At 43.4% G+C, this 21,496-nt stretch overlaps 1 protein-coding gene across 1 annotated transcript in view; it reads right to left on the reverse strand.

Annotated features, from left to right (window-relative positions):
• The window catches only part of appl1 (adaptor protein, phosphotyrosine interaction, PH domain and leucine zipper containing 1), a 35,567-nt gene that overhangs the window by 7,025 nt on the left and 7,046 nt on the right, over window positions 1-21,496 (reverse strand). The window contains exons 3-16 of the mRNA XM_041224906.1: window positions 17,887-17,946; window positions 12,604-12,675; window positions 10,022-10,109; window positions 9,685-9,726; window positions 8,899-8,957; window positions 7,604-7,750; window positions 7,172-7,254; window positions 6,467-6,625; window positions 4,589-4,777; window positions 3,282-3,324; window positions 2,466-2,522; window positions 1,582-1,673; window positions 826-993; window positions 239-288 (exon numbers count right to left, since the gene is read on the reverse strand). Coding sequence (XP_041080840.1) covers window positions 239-288; window positions 826-993; window positions 1,582-1,673; window positions 2,466-2,522; window positions 3,282-3,324; window positions 4,589-4,777; window positions 6,467-6,625; window positions 7,172-7,254; window positions 7,604-7,750; window positions 8,899-8,957; window positions 9,685-9,726; window positions 10,022-10,109; window positions 12,604-12,675; window positions 17,887-17,946 — 1,309 coding nt within the window. The remainder of the gene's footprint in view (window positions 1-238; window positions 289-825; window positions 994-1,581; window positions 1,674-2,465; window positions 2,523-3,281; window positions 3,325-4,588; window positions 4,778-6,466; window positions 6,626-7,171; window positions 7,255-7,603; window positions 7,751-8,898; window positions 8,958-9,684; window positions 9,727-10,021; window positions 10,110-12,603; window positions 12,676-17,886; window positions 17,947-21,496) is intronic.

The following is a 21,496-nucleotide window of genomic DNA, read 5'->3' on the forward strand; positions in this document are numbered from 1 at the left end:
TGTTATGTCTGGTGGATGGGGCCATGAGAAACGCCCTTTTTTTCTCCTATCGGTCTCACTCGGCCATTGAAAGGTTTTCTCTGCTTTTTCCGGAAAAAAACCCAACTAGAGACCTGTGCTTTACGTCTTTTTTGATGATGTCGGACAGGGGAAAGGGAAAATTGTAATGTCAGACCTGGTCCGAGATAGGACTGCAAACGGTAAATTCCTGTAATGTCAGTCTTGACTAAGCACTCACCTTCAGTTTCTTCAGGCTTCCCATCCCCTGATTCCCCAAACGGGTTTGTCCTTTTTGAATGAAGGGGAGAGACAAGTTTATTAAGACAAGTTAGTACACACGATAACCTTCAGTATATTCTATGTTGGAAGAGGTTTAGGTTCAGTCCATTTGAGCCAAACCAAATCAATCCTCAACAGTTAGTGTTAAACAATGTCCATACCAAGTTCCAGCACACTTAAAATCAGGCTTCTCAAGCTACAACTTCAAAGATGTTGTCGGCTTCTTTAACAGCAGTTTACACAATAATAGCAGTTACACAAATGTCGAGCTGTACTGTATTTAACCCTTCGTCAGCAGCACGGGGTGACTCAGGGAAATGGGAGAAATCCTTCAGAGCACATGGTCATTTTATGGGTGCACTTGCACCCCATTCCAAGGTCGTTCATATCTGCAATAACACAGCACCAACATAGGCTTATGCTGGCAGACCAAAAATATATTACTAAGAAGCAGGGGGAGTGAGGAGACTTAGGAGAAGGGATAAAGATACATATTTTATACAACTATTATTATTTTATTAATTTTTTTTTCAAAAAGCTCACTACCTGCCCGTCTGCCCAGCCAGCTTAGCCTGCCCTGCGTACTCCTCGCTCACAGGGGAGATGATGTCAAACTGAATGGGCGTGTCCGGGGCAACCAGCGAATCGAGGGAGAGCGTGGAGAGGGAGGCGGAGTCTGAGCTGCTGGTGTGTGAGGCCTTGGGGCGGCTCTTACTGGAGAGAGCAAACAGAACAGAGAAACCACGTCAACACGACAGATCACTGACTGGGGAGAGCAAACATGACAGAGAAACCAAGCAAACAGGACAGAGAAACCACATCAACGCGACAGATCACACTTAAAACAAAACTGGGGAACTACTATTAACAGCGTTCCCGCTTCAGTAAGCAGTACAGAATGCACTAAAATAAAGTGTCCTAACAAAGCAAATGAATAAAGTACTGAATTCATTTTAGTGTCAGGCATCTCTGTACTTAGTGAATTGCTAGTAATACGTGACAGGGTGTGTGTAGAGACTCTGATTATTACAAGTCATCTTGTGCACTTTGGGAGAGCGGATTCTGTCTGTTCAAACTGTGCAACATGATTTCTTTTACAATAAGAGACACCATAAACAGAACTTATTTTACACCACAAAAACATTCTCAATTTGCTACTGTACTGCACACATCTCCAAACATGTAGTTGATACTGCTATTACTTTTGGTGAAATGTTTATTGTCTCTAAAAGCAGACATCCAACCCTATCTCGAATGCTCTAATCCAATGGCGCCGTGGCTATGGCGTGCAGGGAGACTCACGCTGCCGGCCGCAGGCTCTCGTGTCTCTGCTGGAAGGACGGGGAAGGGGTCACAGCATCCAGTGCAGACTGGTTCACTCGAGCAGCGGTCTCCTGCACAGCCAGAAAACAAACAGCAGTGAGGTCAGTGTCACACAGGCTCTCTGCCACCGCTGCAAACACAGAGCAAGACCTTTCAGCATCGCTGTGACCTACATCCACAGGACGGAACTCTGACATACGCACACGTACTCTCATGTGAGGAACCCGTTTCAGCACAAGCAGTTCACTGGTTCTCTAGATATATCTGAAAACAAGCCTGCATAAGACTCTGCTGCTTCAATAGTCTGCGCTAAGAATGTCCTTGCCAAGCTTCATCATGGCAATTGAATAAGAGCTTATTTAAATCGATGTATAAATGGAGTATGAAGACGGATACACACTTGTGAACAGCCTCTGAGCATTTCACTGCTTTAGACAGACCCCGGGGGCTTCTACATTGACTTGGATTGAAAAAGACACTGCCAGGCAGGAAGAGTAGGGGAGCGCTGAGGGCAGTGTCTTGGGAAGAACAGTGGAAGGTGAATCCCTAAAGAGGCTGTGTGGTCCAGTGGTTAAAGAAACAGGCTTGTAACCAGGAGGACCCCGGTTCAAATCCCAGCTCAGCCACAAACTCATTGTGCGACCCTGAGCAAGTCACTTAACCTCCTTGTACTCCGTCTTTTCGGGTGAGACATTGCTGTAAGTGACTCTGCATAGTTCACACACCCTAGTTCCATATCTTGTAACGCGCTTTGTGATGGTGATTCACTATGAAAGGCACTATATAAAAATAAAGGTGATCATATGAAGCGGTTTTTACCAGCAGATTTCTAAACGGCGACAGGTTACAACACAGCACCTTACCTCTGGGTTTTCACTCAGGTAGATTTGTTTCGAGATGTTATTAATCGTTGCAATCCACTATAGAAACAGAGAGAGAGAGAGAGAGAGAGAGAGACACATAGAAACATTACTGCCACTTCAAGGCTGTTTGAGCACTACAGCAGCAATGAGCACGAACAAGCCTAAAAGATCAGCTCAACGCTTTCCAAACGTTCTTGAAAGATGCCAGGCCTAATTGTGGTTTTAAATCAATTCTCAGCTATTCAACATTGTACTTAAAAATACAATAAAGCCTGGCAGCTTTGAAAAACATGAAACCAGTTTATTATTAAAATCAAACACAGTGAACTTCCTAACCTCCCAATTACATAACTGCATACAGGTGTTTATTTCAACAAGCTTCCTTCTGATGGTAAAACCCAGAGCTTCATTGTACTGCAGGGCTTTGTGATTCAAAGTTGTATAAGCCAGATTAAACTGTGAACCTGCATTGCCCAGGAACAAAGTTCTTAGTTTTTTATTGTTCGTTTCTATTTCCATCTAAATTCTGAACAATAAATAATCCTCCACTGAATTCTCTTGATTAAAACCCATTTTTGATCAGCTCACGTCTGAAAGAATTGCATTCACATTTTCACGCTGCAGAGGGTTTTACACGTGTCACTATCAGAGGGTTTGTGTTTGTGAGGAGCTCTTAATAAAACTTTGCAAGCAGTAGCAACATCCTGACTGAGGTAACTTTCTAAAAAAAGAGGAGCAGGGATCTTCTGTCTCTAAGGGCAATGGAAGACAGCGGGACATGAAGAACGTTTCTAGAATCGCTATAGAAACACTTACCTCTTCACAGTCCTTTCTGCTTTCAGCTTGAAGAATTGCAGACCTGAAACACCATGAAAGTGATTAGGGCATGCTGCTGTACTCAATCCTGCAAGAGTTATTAATCAAGGTAAAACCAGGGCATGCTGCTGTATTCAATCCTGCAAGAGTTATTAATCAAGGTAAATCCAGTGCATGCTGCTGTATTCAATCCTGCAAGAGTTTTTAATCAAGGTAAAACAACGCACGCCCTTCCTTAGCAGAACATCACAAGCCATGACTGCTTTGCTGTCAGTGGTGTTTGCTTTCCAGGTTTCTTTCTTTTCTCTGAGAAACCCAGTTGTCCTTCCACAGCACTACAGATCGACCCTGTGCTCGGATCAGGAGCACTACAGACCGACTCCCTGTGCTTGGATCAAGAGCCGTTTGTCCTGCCACAGCACTGCACACCGACTCCCTGTGCTTGGATCAGGAGCCACTTGTCCTGCCACAGCACTACAGACCGATTCCCTGTGCTTGGATCAGGAGCAACTTGTCCTGCCACAGCACTAAAGACCGATTCCCTGTGCTTGGATCAGGAGCCACTTGTCCTGCCACAGCACTACAGACCGATTCCCTGTGCTTGGATCAGGAGCCACTTGTCCTGCCACAGCACTACAGACCGATTCCCTGTGCTTGGATCAGGAGTCACTTGGCCTCATATAAAGTTCAGGCTCAAGTGACTATGTGGGCTCAGGTAGGATCCTAATGCCTGCTGCAACTTTTATAGAGGTTTACCAGAGTAAAATCACAGCAAATTGTAATGAAGCAAGTGAAAGCATGGTGAAGATTTGGTAAGCATTGTAAAGACCAGCTATGTATGGTAGAGTATATTAAGAACATAGCAAACTATGATATATGCACAGTATAACGATGGGAAAATTTGTAATACTGGAATAAATACCATGGTAAATTTCTATAAGAGACAGGAAGTGAAGATATAGGGCCTTGTCAGGGTCCAATTGAAAATAAACGAAGGAGGGCCGTTCAAGAATGAATAGTCTGGAAAAGTTGAAACCTTTGTTGAACAAGTATGTACTCTCACTTCTCTACAGTGTCAGATTCAGATGTCAGGTAGTGCAGTGTATGAATGTGGAGTGACACTCACTTCTCTAGTGTTAGATTCAGATGTCAGGTAGTGCAGTGTATGAATGTGGAGTGACACTCACTTCTCTAGTGTTAGATTCAGATGTCAGGTAGTGCAGTGTATGAATGTGGAGTGACACTCACTTCTCTAGTGTCAGATTCAGATGTCAGGTAGTGCACTGTATGACTGTGGAGTGACTCACTTCTTTCCGTCGAAGGCAGTGATCTGGAAGCAGTAACGGCGGTCCTCGCAGTCGACGGCCATGACAGAGCAGTTATCGATATCCAGGACTAGCCCCCCCGCCACTTCCCCGCGTGCCTGGCTCATCAGATTCCCTCCCTGGGTGAAGTAGAAATGCCGATCCCAGGAAGAGGACACTAGGCCGGTCTTACTAAGAAACACACACACACACAAACACAGACACAGACACACAAATACACACAAACACAGACAAAGAGACACACACAGAGACACAAATACACACAAACGTAGACACAGAGACACACGCAAACACACACAGCGTTACTAGGGGAATTCTAAGGTAAAACCATAAGAAACTAAGTCAAGCTGACAAACATTTTTGCCAGCCATCCAGTTTATCAGGAGTTTAACCGTTGCTTAGCGTAACACACGCTGGGCTCTAGATTGTGCTCTTTGGTGGATTCTGCAAAGTGCCCAAGTCAGTTTATTCACTGCAATGAGTTTAACAGGAATGTTAAAGCCCTGGTATACAAGCAGCAGAGTTACTAAAGAAATGGCGATCAAGACTTAAACAAGCTTTGTAAACACATTGTATTGTAGTTCACTTACATTGCATTTCATGAGGGACAAAAAATAACCATGGCTTTTAAACGCAGCAAATTCAAGAACCTACCGCAAGAGCTTTGTGAATACTGCCCTATCCTACTGTAAGAGCTTTGTGAATACTGCCCTATCCTACTGTAAGAGCTTTGTGAATACTGCCCTATCCTACTGTAAGAGCTTTGTGAATACTGTCCTATCCTACTGTAAGAGCTTTGTGAATACTGTCCTATCCTACTGTAAAAGTTTGTGAATACTGTCCTATCCTACTGTAACAGCTTTGTGAATACTGCCCTATCCTACTGCAACAGCTTTGTGAATACTGTCCTATCCTACTGTAACAGCTTTGTGAATACTGCCCTATCCTACTGCAACAGCTTTGTGAATACTGTCCTATCCTACTGTAAGAGCTTTGTGAATATTGCCCTATCCTACTGTAAGAGCTTTGTGAATACTGCCCTATCCTACTGTAAGAGCTTTGTGAATACTGTCCTATCCTACTGTAAGAGCCTTGTGAATACTGTCCTATCCTACTGTAAGAGCCTTGTGAATACTGTCCTATCTTACTGTAAGAGCTTTGTGAATACTGTCCTATCCTACTGTAAGAGCCTTGTGAATACTGTCCTATCCTACTGTAAGAGCCTTGTGAATACTGTCCTATCCTACTGTAAGAGCCTTGTGAATACTGCCCTATCCTACTGTAAGAGCCTTGTGAATACTGCCCTATCCTACTGTAAGAGCTTTGTGAATACTGTCCTATCCTACTGTAAGAGCTTTGTGAATACTGCCCTATCCTACTGTAAGAGCTTTGTGAATACTGCCCTATCCTACTGTAAGAGCCTTGTGAATACTGTCCTATCCTACTGTAAGAGCCTTGTGAATACTGCCCTATCCTACTGTAAGAGCTTTGTGAATACTGTCCTATCCTACTGTAAGAGCTTTGTGAATACTGTCCTATCCTACTGTAAGAGCCTTGTGAATACTGTCCTATCCTACTGTAAGAGCCTTGTGAATACTGCCCTATCCTACTGTAAGAGCTTTGTGAATACTGTCCTATCCTACTGTAAGAGCCTTGTGAATACTGCCCTACCCTACTGTAAGAGCCTTGTGAATACTGCCCTACCCTACTGTAAGAGCCTTGTGAATACTGCCCTACCCTACTGTAAGAGCCTTGTGAATACTGCTCTATTATCTTCCACTTTAGTATCCAAGTCTATCATAATAAAAAGCACAATGTTCTGTATGTTTAAGTGAGAGGAAGAGAGCCCGCGTGTCTTACTTCCTGCAGTTCAGGTAGCCTGATTTCCTGCTCAGGTTCCTGTTGATGGGGATCCTGGCTGGATCAGGGTCTGGCAGGTACAGGGGGTCACTGGCCCCCTCCAGGTCCTCGATCGACTGCTGCATGGACAGCACATCCGTGTCCATCTCCCTGCGCACACTGCAGGAACAATAACAGTGTGATCTGAGTCCAGCACCCTGACACTGCAGGAACAATAACAGTGTGATCTGAGTCCAGCACCCTGACACTGCAGGAACAATAACAGTGTGATCTGAGTCCAGCACCCTGACACTGCAGGAACAATAACAGTGTGATCTGAGTCCAGCACCCTGACACTGCAGGAACAATAACAGTGTCACAGACACAGGAACAGGTACCTCCATAAAGTCCCAGATTCTGATACTCTCAATAACCTGTGCAAAGAATGTCTTTACCAAGTTTCATCACGGCTGGATCAGCTGTTCTCTTATCAAAGCTCCCCACAATGAAAGCTTAGCACAGTGAGTATGGCCTGGACCCTCAAAGTGATTTACTCCATATTGACATTGAATCATTTTTAAAACTTTAAAGCGACTTAATTAGATGCTTTTTTGTTATCCGCAAAAATCTTGCTGATGCCGATTTGGAATAAAATGTGGCTCTGCAGTGTGCGGTTTTGAATGACTGGGGAGGTCAGTGTGTTCTATACAGGACGGAGGCTCTTACTTCTGAACGCTGGTCCCGATGTTGGACAGGAACTCCTCCCAGTGCGGTGTCAGATTCTCTGAGCCCAGCTTGAAGAAACTGCTCTGAAATACGAGGAGGAGGAGGAGGAGGGAGGCACTCAATAACATGTATCTGTGTAGCATCGGCGTGGCAATGTTAGTGTTAGGGAGGACCCTGCACTTATTCAGACCCTCTTTATTGTGGGGAGAAAACAGTGGTATAGATTTATTTTACAAAGCCAACAAGCGGAAATCAGACCAGTGACCAGAGAGAGAGAGAGAGAGAGAGAGAACTACTAACTAGGGAGAAAGTCTCAATTAATGGGAATTAAGACAAGATTTAAGATAATTATGATTGTGATATTTTAGCCAGTAATTGAAAATGAGTCCACGGTCCAGCCTTGTTCTAGGGTCCTGCTCCCTCAGTACACACCTGTGCCTGGATGTACCCCAGCAGCGGCTCCAGCAGACTGATCTTCTTCTTGTACTGCAGGGTGTTGAGGGCGCTGAAGTAGTGCATCATGGTCTGGTGCTGCTTCTTCCTGGCTGTGTACACATCCTCCATCACCTCCAGCCTCACCTGAACACACACACACACAGCGGGGAGGGTCACACCTACACATCACACCCTGCCTCCTCACCTGAACACACACACACACAGTGCGGGCAGGGTCACATCCTCCCTCCTCACCTGAACACACACAGAGCAGGCAGGGTCACACCCTCCCTCCTCACCTGAACACACACACACACAGTGCGGGCAGGGTCACATCCTCCCTCCTCACCTGAACACACACAGAGCAGGCAGGGTCACACCCTCCCTCCTCACCTGAACACACACACAGCGGGCAGGGTCACACCCTCCCTCCTCACCTGAACACACACACAGCGGGCAGGGTCACACCCTCCCTCCTCACCTGAACACACACACAGCGGGCAGGGTCACACCCTCCCTCCTCACCTGAACACACACACACACACACACACACACACACACACACACACACACACACACACACAGCGGGCAGGGTCACACATCCTCCATCACCTCCAGCCTCACCTGAACGCACACGCACACACACACATATAGCGGACAGGGTCACATCCTCCCTCCTCACCTGATCTGAGGCTTGAGTGGAGGCTTTAACACTAAGGACAGTCAAACCCTTGTTATTTCACGGCTTGATAATTCATGAATGCAATAAATTCACCATTAGTGTACAAAGTGCAAAGTGTACATGTTCTATACAGTACAGGTTCAATCCCTAATTCGTGGTTTTCAATATTTTTTAAGTGCAAGACAGACAGTGAAATACTGAGGTAGAATTATAGTGTGACTGGGAATGTGGTGACAATAAGAGGAGGATGACATTAACAGCAGCGACATGAAGCAGGTTTGAGTTTCAAATGAGATTTTCAAAGCTTGCCTTTCCTATTGCAGTAACGCAGTTACACAGGCTACGTCAGACAAAGTGTCATTACAAATGATCACAGACAACCAAACTCTAGAATCACAAGTGAGCTACTGAACAAAGCAGAATCATCCTTCTCTGTAGACTTTAAAAACAGTATCCATCATATACACGCAAAATCATCCTTCTCTGACTTTATACAGCTACACAATGCTCAAGCCCAGGTTCAGCACAATTGGATAAGCAGCTCTCCAGACACCTCTAAAGTGTGAAATATGTACTCAAGGCATTAGTGTTATAAAGACTTCATGCTGACCTTTTCAACGTCCCTTCGCTTCGACAGTCTGCTGTACCGGTTCATCGCCAAGTCATGATCTGAAAATAAAAAAAAATACACTGAAAATCACAGCACCCCCAACAAAGACCCCTGTAGATTATTCACCTGTCTGTTTATCTGTTCACTGTGCCTGTCACACACACACTGCTGTGTGTTCACTGTGCCTATCATACACACACTGCTGTGTGTTCACTGTGCCTGTCACACACACACTGCTGTGTGTTCACTGTGCATATCACACACACACACTGCTGTGTGTTCACTGTGCCTGTCACACACACACTGCTGTGTGTTCACTGTGCCTGTCACACACACACTGCTGTGTGTTCACTGTGCGTATCACACACACACTGCTGTGTGTTCACTGTGCCTGTCACACACACACTGCTGTGTGTTCACTGTGCCTGTCACACACACACTGCTGTGTGTTCACTGTGCATATCACACACACACACTGCTGTGTGTTCACTGTGCCTATCACACACACACTGCTGTGTGTTCACTGTGCATATCACACACACACACTGCTGTGTGTTCACTGTGCGTATCACACACACACTGCTGTGTGTTCACTGTGCCTGTCACACACACACTGCTGTGTGTTCACTGTGCCTGTCACACACACACTGCTGTGTGTTCACTGTGCCTGTCACACACACACTGCTGTGTGTTCACTGTACCTGTCACACACACTGTTGTGTGTTCACTGTGCCTATCACACACACACACTGCAGTGCATGCTGACTGTTCATCAGAAATACTCACCGCTGCTCGCAATCTGAAACACTTCTTTCAGGGTCAGGATTTCTGCAAAGAGAAGCCTGTGTTACTGTGCTTCATAGGAGCCTCTGTGTTTAAACCTTGGCCTTGGTCCTCTCACTCTGTCTGGCTGCTCTGGAATTCACAGCTAAATCCATTCAGCTAAAAGTTATCTTTGACCTCACCAGTGAATTTAAATGAATCTAAACATTAATTTCTAAATTAATTTTAGGAGTACTTGAGTATTGTTAGTGCTGAAATGATCATTGCACTCTAAACGAAGGGGGCTACAATTGCAGTGTGGATAGAAAACAAGCCCCAGCAGCAGCAGGAGCGGTCTCACCTTTTAAATCACGCTCCTTGAACTGAGTGATGGGAAACATCATGGCATCCGCCAGCTGAGTGGACAAGACGGCGTGAAACGAGCTGATCTGCAGGACACAAGAGAATCTGAGCACCATGAACACCAGGACACAGGAGAGACAAGACAGGACACAGAGAGAGAGAATCTGAGCACCATGGACAGCCACGCACATGAGAGAGAGAATCTGAGCATCACGGATACCAGAACACAGGACAGAGAAAATCTGAGCACCACGGACACCAACACACAGGACAGAGAGAATCTGAGCATCACGGACACCAACACACAGGACAGAGAGAATCTGAGCATCACGGACACCAACACACAGAAGAGAGAGAATCTGAGCATCACGGACACCAGCACACAGGACAGAGAGAATCTGAGCACCACGAACACCAACACACAGGACAGAGAGAATCTGAGCATCACGGACACCAGCACACAGGAGAGAATCTGAGCACCATGGACACCAACACACAGGACAGAGAAAATCTCAGCACCACAGACACCAGCACACAGGAGAGAGAGAATCTGAGCACCACAGAAACCAACACACAGGAGAGAGAGAATCTGAGCACCACAGACACCTGCACACAGGAGAGAATCTGAGCACCACGGACACCAACACACAGGACAGAGAGAATCTGAGCACCACGAACACCAACATACAGGACAGAGAGAATCTCAGCACCACAGAGACCAGTCTGCTTAGAATCATTACTGCGAAATCTGTGTTTAACATGCCAGTATTTCATCAGATAATGTATAAACGCCATTTACTGTCAAAAACCAAGAATAATGTGCCTTTAGAGACCAATTTTTTCATTAGCATATTATATGTCGGATTCATAAATCCGACATATAAAAGCCGTTAATTAACCCCTACCGGCATCAAAATTGGCATGTGCCTCAAACCAGGTGGAGAAAGAGATGTGCCTTAACGGTATTATCTCTCAGAAGGTGAGAAGACCCAGCAGTTTTGTTTACAATCTGACGTTCATCTTGCCAGCTCTTCTGATCTCCCTTTTTACAGTACAAACGGCATTAACCCAATCAGCCATCTCCTGCCATATCTTCTGAGCCACAGAACATTGTATTTCCGAACAGCTGATCTGCGTTGACAAGCACGTATTCTTTTAATAATTTGCAAAGAAAGTTTGACTCACGCCAAAAGAAAAACTAAAGCGCTATGTGTTACTTTTAGCCACCTGTACGCTGCACAATTTCTTATGCATTTAAAACTGATTTCCTGTAAAGTGTGTGCAGTACATGGGAGGTACTGTAGTATCATAAGCATGACCTGTTCTGTGTATTATAGGCTACGGTAAAAGAAAATGCGCTAAAAGCGTTTAGTTTCAATTTGACATGGTGTTTGTTTTGGTTTTTTAAGCATTGTACAGTATGTGTCGTGCAGCAGCATGATCTGTTTTGTGTTACCGGTAGCCTATAGGCTAAAGTAAAAAGAAAGTGTGCTGGTTATTCATTTGATTTTACTGCTGTGCAGCTACAACCAAAAGTTTAGCATCACCTAGAATTTCAGGATTGAGACATAAGTAAAAAAAAAAAGAAATGATATGAAGATAATTTTGAACTTTTATTTAGCATCAAGCAACCAAAGAAATTACAAAATGACATTGCAAAAGTCTACTGGAAGCCACGATAGTAGTGCAGGATTTCATGTTAGATTTTGAAATGTCACATTTTTCTATTCAGATTTCATTATTCACCAGGTTTCGTTTGACTTTATGAAGTGAAATATGTTAATTCTACAGGGTGATGCAAAACTTTTGGCCATAGCTGTACATGCCTAATATGCAGATTTATATTTGTATATAATGTAACGTGTATGCAATGATATATACGTTTCAAATAAACCGAGAATTATAAATATGTGTGTGTGTGTGTGTGTGTGTGTGTGTGTAATTTTTTGTACTCTCTTTAAGCAGACACCTTGATATTTCAGACAACCTGTCTCCAAACATGTCTTGTAGCCATAACGTGACGCTGTAAACAGACAGCATACGCCATTGACGTCTTACCTAGGAGACACGGCTCATTTACATACCTCTGGCAATTGGTTAGATACAATCTCTCGGGAACAATCTAAACCCACTACTGGCCAATAAAATAACCAGACAGTAGTTTTATGAATCACGTGTTAAATCCTGCCTACCCATTTATTTTAATGGCTGGAAATTGCCACCATCTTTTATGCACATGGGCCAAAGTGCTTTATATTGGTCAGCACTTTAAATGTTTTATTAAAAAGCTTTCATGTGCAGGAATGCCTTCATGACTATATGGGTTTCTCATTCTTTCCAAATTTGTAAACAAATATTATTTTATTTTGAACTGGAAAACAAGTCTCAGGAGTAAAATAACCCTGGGACTGTCTACCAAATACCTGCTAAAGAAATAAGGAGTGCTCTTCTGTACAGCACAAGGTCTACTTTATCTATATTTCACACTTCTTGACTGCTATTGCACTCAGTGTTTGTACTAGAGGTATAGGGTCTGCCTCTGCTTAGACTATCTCTGGACCCCACTTTGTGTTTTATTACCTCATCGATCATTTTGGAAAACTGCTGCAGAGTGGAGCTCATAACCTCATCATCGCCACCTAGAGGGAAGCGCTGCAAAAAAACACAATGCAAAACAATGTATTAACCCTTCAGTGCCCTGGAAAACAACAAGACACACTGCTGCTAAAACAAAGAGGAGACACAGCGATACTGAGCGATCAGTATGCTACACCCCGCCCTGAGCGATCAGTATAATACACCCCTCCCTGAGCGATCAGTATGATACACCCCCGCCCTGAGCGATCAGTATGATACACCCCCGCCCTGAGCGATCAGTATGATACACCCCCGCCCTGAGCGATCAGTATGATACACCCCCGCCCTGAGCGATCAGTATCATACACCCCCGCCCTGAGCGATCAGTATGATACACCCCCGCCCTGAGCGATCAGTATGATACACCCCCGCCCTGAGCGATCAGTATCATACACCCCCGTCCTGAGCGATCAGTATGATACACCCCGCCCTAAGCGATCAGTATCATACACCCCCGCCCTGAGCGATCAGTATGATACACCCCCGCCCTGAGCGATCAGTATCATACACCCCCGCCCTGAGCGATCAGTATCATACACCCCCGCCCTGAGCGATCAGTATCATACACCCCCGCCCTGAGCGATCAGTATGATACACCCCCGCCCTGAGCGATCAGTATCATACACCCCCGCCCTGAGCGATCAGTATGATACACCCCCGCCCTGAGCGATCAGTATCATACACCCCCGCCCTGAGCGATCAGTATCATACACCCCCGCCCTGAGCGATCAGTATGATACACCCCCGCCCTGAGCGATCAGTATCATAAACCCCCGCCCTGAGCGATCAGTATCATACACCCCCGCCCTGAGCGATCAGTATCATACACCCCCGCCCTGAGCGATCAGTATGATACACCCCCGCCCTGAGCGATCAGTATCATACACCCCCGTCCTGAGCGATCAGTATGATACACCCCGCCCTAAGCGATCAGTATCATATACCCCCGCCCTGAGCGATCAGTATCATACACCCCCGCCCTGAGCGATCAGTATCATACACCCCCGCCCTGAGCGATCAGTATGATACACCCCCGCCCTGAGCGATCAGTATCATACACCCCCGCCCTGAGCGATCAGTATCATACACCCCCGCCCTGAGCGATCAGTATGGTACACCCCCGCCCTGAGCGATCAGTATGGTACACCCCCGCCCTGAGCGATCAGTATCATACACCCCCGCCCTGAGCGATCAGTATGATACACCCCGCCCTGAGTGATCAGTATCTTGAGAAAGAAAGCTGATCGCCATACTTTTATAAAAGTGCCCCACAGTAAAAGCATAGCAAAGTGTAATAAAGCACACTGAAAGCATTGTACAGCACAGGTAAGTACTACACAGTCCCGAGAGGCATAATTAGGGCTTCTAGTTTTCGGTTTTTATTTTCCTTCTCTCTCTCCCTTTAAACCTTAATAGTTTTTAAGCCTTAACTGAATACCAGATTGTTCAAATTAGCGATGGCATTACTAGAAACTAACGCAGTGGAAATTAATAAGCTGAATTCAGCGATTAGAGCCAGAACGAAATGCAGGTTCAAATAGAATCAGCTGAGATCAATGCACGTTGTTTGTTAACTCAATCAAGAAATGAGGGTAAAAAGAAACAACTTCCTTTGGTAATTAGTGTTTGATTAAGAAAGCGAACTGGCTCAAAATATGTTAAGATAAACCCTGAAAACTAGAAGCCCTGGTATAATAAAGACACAAAAGTAAACAAGGAAGACCTTGGTAATGCATATAAATGCAAAGCACAGCTATGTGAAAAGCATGCACATTTACTGTGATACACTTTTATAAGGGCTACCCCTACTGCACCTGGTAAAATACAGACAGATGCCTGCATTGATCATTCCGATACTTGTGCTAAAGAATGTTTTGACCAAGTTCCACCCCCACTGGCAAAGCCATTCTCTATGTATACAGAACTATAGTTTGACGCACTGAATGTATGCCAATATATCCCTATCGGAGGAGAACTAGCCCCTCATTCCCTGCACTAACTGGCTTGTCACTATCAAGCACAGCCTTGCTGTAGCATTAACAATGCCAGACTCATTTAAAATAACAGATTCCTCGAGCGGCTGTCACAGCACATGGGCCAAGTCCTCCTGCTGCCAGTGACGGCAGACTGAGAGACTATCCATCCCTCCCTCCTTGAACCGACTGTGCGTCACGTACAAGACAACAAACAGATAGCATCTGTGTATGCCTGTGAAAATCTGAAAGGGAAATTGTGCGGGGTCACCCTGCCCCTGGGTGTATTTGGGTTGTTTTGTATAGCTTGATTGATTTAAAGTGGATGTTTGGTATGTGGGCACAGGGATTGCACAATCACTTCACGTGCAGACTGTGCCGGGGCCAGACTGAACGACTAGCAATCAAGTCCCGACACAGCTGCTTAAAAGGAGCACGAATTTCTCACTCAGGGTTGGTGTGTTTGTGTGAGGCAGAACGAGAATCGCGAGCCATGAGTAGTGTCACCATTTTCTGTCAAATACTTACCATTAAGATTGTTGGCGTGAGGCAGCGTTTTACTACAGACAGAACTGTTGCATGAAGTCACCAATACCTTCTCTGCAGTAAACAGTGACTGTCCAGCAAAGCACAGCGCTCTGACAAACTCGTTAACACAGTCATTCCGTGTGCTCTTTTTACTAAAGTGTGTAAAAGCAGCATAAATGGATTGCTCACTTTGCTTTAGTTTAATGTGCATTTTTCTTTTATTGTCAGCGTGTACCTCAATACAGCAGTATTTGCAGCTCTGTGCATCCTCTGCTGATCTGACCCACTTCTGCTATTTTTGCATACTTCGAAACATTTGTTTTCTTTTGAATATTCATACTAAATTTAAGTTTTCTCTCCACTCCTCATCCACCAAAAATATTATATTTTCACATCAGTATTTGAGTTTAGTTTTTGATCAAGCTAGTAGTTACTACACCCAGCAATTGCCACAATAATCTGACTTTGATTGACCAACATAATCAGGTGATAACGTGTTTGTGAAGTGACAGAGAACCACGTCTGAACGTTATTTGATCCTCTGACGTCTAAACATCTGCTGTATCCTAGGATACAGTGTAAGGCTGTTTATTACAATGACGGAACCAAACTAAAACAGCATTTTAATAAAAATATTGTGCATTTCCTAGAAAATAGTACTGGGAAAACATTGAATAATAGACAAAAATCGGGTATAAATCAGTAAAAACAGACATCCAGTAAAATAAATAAATCCTGTAATTTTTCAGTAAAATTCGGAATAAACCGGAAACACAGAACAATAGTCATGAGATAAAAATAATAAAACAGAAAACATGAAATATTTACTTTGAATAATCTTCTAAATAGCTTTGGATAAGGCATCAGCTAAATTAATACATCATCATCATCATCATAATAATAATAATAATAATAATAATAATAATAATAATAATAATAATAATAATAATAATAACCAGACTTGACCGTTGTGACTTGAGACTGTTTAGACTTGGGATTTGACAAAAATGACTTTCTGTCAGGAGGTGTTTAACGCTGCTGCTATACGATGCAAGCCAAGCTGGCATCTAATCCACAAGAGCTTCCAGAGTGGGTGAAAATCAGCTTGTATCTGACACAGCATCCCATATATATATATATATATATATATATATATATATATATATATATATATATATATATATATATATATATATATAGAGGTAACGTGGCCAAGATCAGGTTGTTTATTGGATAGAGACAGTCTCTGGAGACTTCAACTGCAGTTAAACAAAAGTGGTTTTATTTACAGTGACAAACAAATAAACTAAAATCATGACGATACTAACCACACACTTTGTAGTCAGCCCCTAACTAGCACAGGACAGCTAAGCTGTTTCCCTGGTTACACAATAACACACTGGTAAGATGGTAACCCTCACAGTTGTCTCCTATTAATACACACCACTCTTGTTCCCGTTCTGTTTGTCTTCCTCCACACAATTCCCCCTCTCCCAACCAGTTTGAGAACAAAGGTGTCTTTTTCTACACAGTCCACTCTCCATAACCACATGCAATTCATCAGTCTGCAACAGTCACAATAATACTATTACCTCATTGTATTTGATACAGGTGTGTTCTCAGCCTTTCTCCATTAGGCCAGCGCACTGCTCCTACCACATTTACCTTCTACAAGGGACCAGGGCTTCAGACATTCTTAGGCTGACATATTTCCCTTCTGTGACTACACTACAATATGTATGTTTGTTTGGTTTGTTGGTTAGTTTGCTGGTTGGTAGAATAATGTATGGGTCAGAATATATACCCATTAGAAAACAGTGGAAATATACCCATTAGAAAACAGTGGCTATTTATAACCTGTACTGTAAAACAATTTGGGAGGCGCACTGCGTAAACTTTTTTTTTTCCTGCCACTATGCCCGCCACTACATTTTTAATTAAGCGTAATGCGACAACATAATATTGAAGCACAGGTAACTGTTTACTGTTCATAGAACGGTTGTTTTTTAAAAACAAATAAATAAATATTAAAAAAATGTTTATTCAATACATAACTGTTTAAATAATAATGTAAACCAGTGATGTTGTTTTGTTGCTTTAAATGAACTGTGTTTATGTATAGGGCTGCATTTAAATGACAAATTAACTGCGTTTCTGTAAGGATTTCTGTATGGGTTTCTGTAAGGGTCTCTGTATGGGGCTGTAATTGCACCTCTATCCACCTTCCACTGTGGAACGGGTCATTTCATTACCAGAGCTGTCGTTTTGTATTTCAATAGCTGAGTTTTGTTAGCAGTTTGAGCTTAAGACTTCATTGTATGTACTGTTTAATCTGTGTGTACACACTGTGGTACGAGTCAGGGTTATTGTTCTTGAATGCGCTCAATGTATACTGCTATACTTCCAATGACACTATGGGGTTTTAGTCCCTGTCCACAATGATATTGTGGCGTAGTCAATGGGCCAATAGGAACACTTTGGAACCGTGATATATCGTGGATACCAGTATATCGCCCAAAACTACTAACTAGAGAGAAAGTAGGAGTTAACACATTGTTTACCATAACCAAACTGAATATTCGAATCCTGTCCGACTCTGCCTAGCATAAATGAAACAAGTCCCTTCTTTAGGCTCTGGAGCGGAGATTACTCTGTAAACTAGTCTGACCGCACTCTGTAGTGTTGAAACAGAAGTCTGGCGGAGATCAAGAACAGAGGGACTCACCTGATTGTCGTATTCCTTCAGAAGCCTGGAGGTTAGGTGTGTGGCTGCACTCAGCTCGTTCTGCAAAAAAGGAGCCGTGTTAGCAGTGAACGATGGAGCACGGCAGAGACATGCTGTTCAAATCCCTGGCACTAGAGCTACCAGCATCCTGAGAAAGAGATCATGTGACCTACAGAACTGGAGCTACCAGCATCCTGAGAAAGAGATCCTGTGACCTACAGAACTGCAGCTACCACCATCTTGAAAAAGAGATCCTGTGACCTACAGAACTGGAGCTACCAGCATCCTGAGAAAAGAGATCTTGTGACCTACAGAACTGGAGCTACCAGCATCCTGAGAAAAGACATCCTGTGACCTACAGAACTGGAGCTACCAGCATCCTGAGAAAATGATCCTGTGACCTACAGAACTGGAGCTACCAGCATCCTGAGAAAAGAGATCCTGTGACCTACAGAACTAGAGCTAGCAGCAACTTGAAAAAGAGATCATGTGGCTGACATTTCAGTGGCCACTTTTTCATTGTTGCATCTCCACATAAATATGTTGCAATAAGCACCAAAAATCCCCCTATATATTTTCTGCTAAGTCTATATCTGTCTATATTAGGGGTGTAATGAAGAATTGTGCTACATTCTACAGTATATGTGATCTATCACATCTAAATGCTAGGGGTGTAACGATTCATTGTGTCTCTGTGGATGGGACCGTGTACAGTGAAGTACCGCACAGATACCGAATGTGATCTATCATATCTAAATGACAGGGGCGTAACAATTCACGAGCTGCATTGATTAACAAAAGGCTGGTTTATATTCCTCTCGCAGACAAAAGGCGTACGTCCGCTACAGACACGTCTACGGGTGCACCAGAAGGATTGAAGCACCCCCGAGTTCACAGACTTTTTGACGCAGCAAAGTTATCTGCGTTATTGCCGGTGTCAACTTGTGACTAGGGTTGCCAACAGGGTCCACAATCCCGGGACACTGAGACAGAACGGGATTTTAAAACTGCCCCTGAACTGAATGAAGTGAATGTGTAAATTGGCTCCTACATATCTGCTAAAATGAATTCTAAATATATATATATATATATATATATATATATATTATATATATATATATATATATAATATAATATATATATATTATATATATATATATCTATATCGTATATATATATATATATATATATATATATATATATATATATATATATATAATAAGAATAATACAAATAAAAATACACTGTATTCATTACTGTTGTTATTATTATTAAAGTCTTTGCTGTGCATGCTGTTTAAGCACCAATATTCATTTTAGCAAAGGTTCATTTATGCTTTAACTTCATTCAGCTTAAGTGCAAGTTTAAAATCCTGTTCTGTTGTTCATATTTATGAACTACTTCTATTAAAAGTTCCTCAAAAACGAGCTCTATCGCGCTTCACTGGCTTGCGACCATGCGACAAATGATGGATTTTATCAACATCATGCGATTTTATTGCGGTCGCAGACACACAAGAAAAGGCTGTACGACTTTTTTTAAAAAGATGCTTCTCGTGGCAGTGTGGATGATGTCATTCCGACCGTCGGAGACCACTGACTGAGACCAAAAATTGGGTTGCAAGTCGGAAAATAAACCAGCCTTAACCCTCGTATTCCTGACTCTATGCTGAGCCGATTAACTAACCCTTGTATTCCTGTCACTGTGCTGAGCCGCAATGATTCTAAACCTTGTATTCCTGTCACTGTGCTGAGTTACATTGATTAACTAACCCTTGTATTCCTGTTACTGTGCTGAGTTACATTGATTAACTAGCCCTTGTATTCCTGTCACTGTGCTAAGCTGCACTGATTCTAAACCTTGTATTCCTGTCACTGTGCTGAGTTACATTGATTAACTAACCCTTGTATTCCTGTTACTGTGCTAAGCTGCATTGATTAACTAACCCTTGTATTCCTGTCACTGTGCTGAGCTGCACTGATTAACTAACCCTAGTATTCCTGTCACTGTGCTAAGCTGCATTGATTAACTAACCCTTGTATTCCTGTCACTGTGCTGAGCTGCACTGATTAACTAACCCTAGTATTCCTGTCACTGTGCTGAGCTGCATTGATTAACTAACCCTTGTATTCCTGTCACTGTGCTGAGCTGCATTGATTAACTAACCCTTGTATTCCTGTCACTGTGCTGAGCTGAGCTGCATTGATTAACTAACCCTTGTATTCCTGTCCCTGTGCTGAGCTGATTAACTAACCCTTTTATTCCTGTCACTGTTCTGAGCTGCATTGATTAACTAACCCTTGTATTCCTGTCGCTGTGCTGAGCTGCATTGATTAACTAACCCTTGTATTCCTGTCACTGTGCTGAGCTGAGCTGCATTGATTAACTAACCCTTGTATTCCTGTCCCTGTGCTGAGCTGATTAACTAACCCTTTTATTCCTGTCACTGTTCTGAGCTGCACTGCGCAGCCAGTAGGAGAGTTAGCTTAAGTTAACTAACGGCTGGTTTCACAGACCCTGATTAACACTAGTCTTGGACTAACTACTTTACCAAAGGTAACACTAAGTAGTCCAGGATTAGTGCTATTTAAAGTCTGGAAAACCAGCCACATACACACACCCCTCGTTTCACTGCCCCTCGCTATACTGCGGATTTGGATATCTTGTGGTCCTGGAGTTGTCTCCCCATTTTTACTGTCTAACTGCATATAAAGTACCAGTCAAAATTTTGAGTACACTTGCTGGAAAGTAGGTTTTTTCATAATTGACAATGTTTTACGTTGTATACGTTTCTGTAAATACTTAACAATGAAAACACATGTTACAATATACAAAACAAAACATAAGGAGTGTTAAAGCAATGTTCAAGAAAACTGAAAATTGTCTCTAAATCTTGGATTCCTCAACATAGCCACCCTTTGCCTTAAAAACAGCCTCACAAACACAAGGCATTCGGTTAACAAGTTTCAGCAGGAAATCACCAGACATGTCTTCCCAGCTCTTCTGCAGCAGTTCCCAGAGATGTAGGACACTTGTGGGTAGCTTTGCTTTGACTCTTCTATCCAGTTCGTCCCATACAAGTTCTATGGGAGGTCTGGAGACTGGGCAGGCCAGGTCATTAGATTGAGTTGTCCTTCACTTTCCTTCTCCAGATAGTTCTTGCACAACTTTGAGGTGTGTTTCAGGTCATTATCTTGCTGAAGAATGAAGGATTGCCCAACTAGCCGTAATCCTGATGGAATGGCATGCCTCTGAAGTATGCTATGATAGCCATGCTGGTTGAGCTTGCCATGGACTTGGTAAAAATCACCAACTCTGTTACCAGCAAAGCAACCCCAGACCATGACACTGCCTCCTCCATGCTTGACAGTGGGAACCACACATGCAGAACTCATGCGCTCACCCTCTTTGCGTCTTACAAATACTTGGCGGCTGGACCCAAATATTTCAAATTTTGACTCATTGGTCCACAAGACCGACTTCCACTCCTCAGACGTCCAGTTTCTGTGTTTTTTGGCCCAGGCAAGTCTCTTCCTCTTATTCTGCACTCTTAACAATGGTTTCTTTGCAGCAATTCTTCCAGTTAGGGCAGCTTCACGCAATCTCCTCT

This window comes from Polyodon spathula, chromosome 23 (assembly GCF_017654505.1).
Source record: "Polyodon spathula isolate WHYD16114869_AA chromosome 23, ASM1765450v1, whole genome shotgun sequence".
NCBI lineage: Eukaryota > Metazoa > Chordata > Actinopteri > Acipenseriformes > Polyodontidae > Polyodon > Polyodon spathula.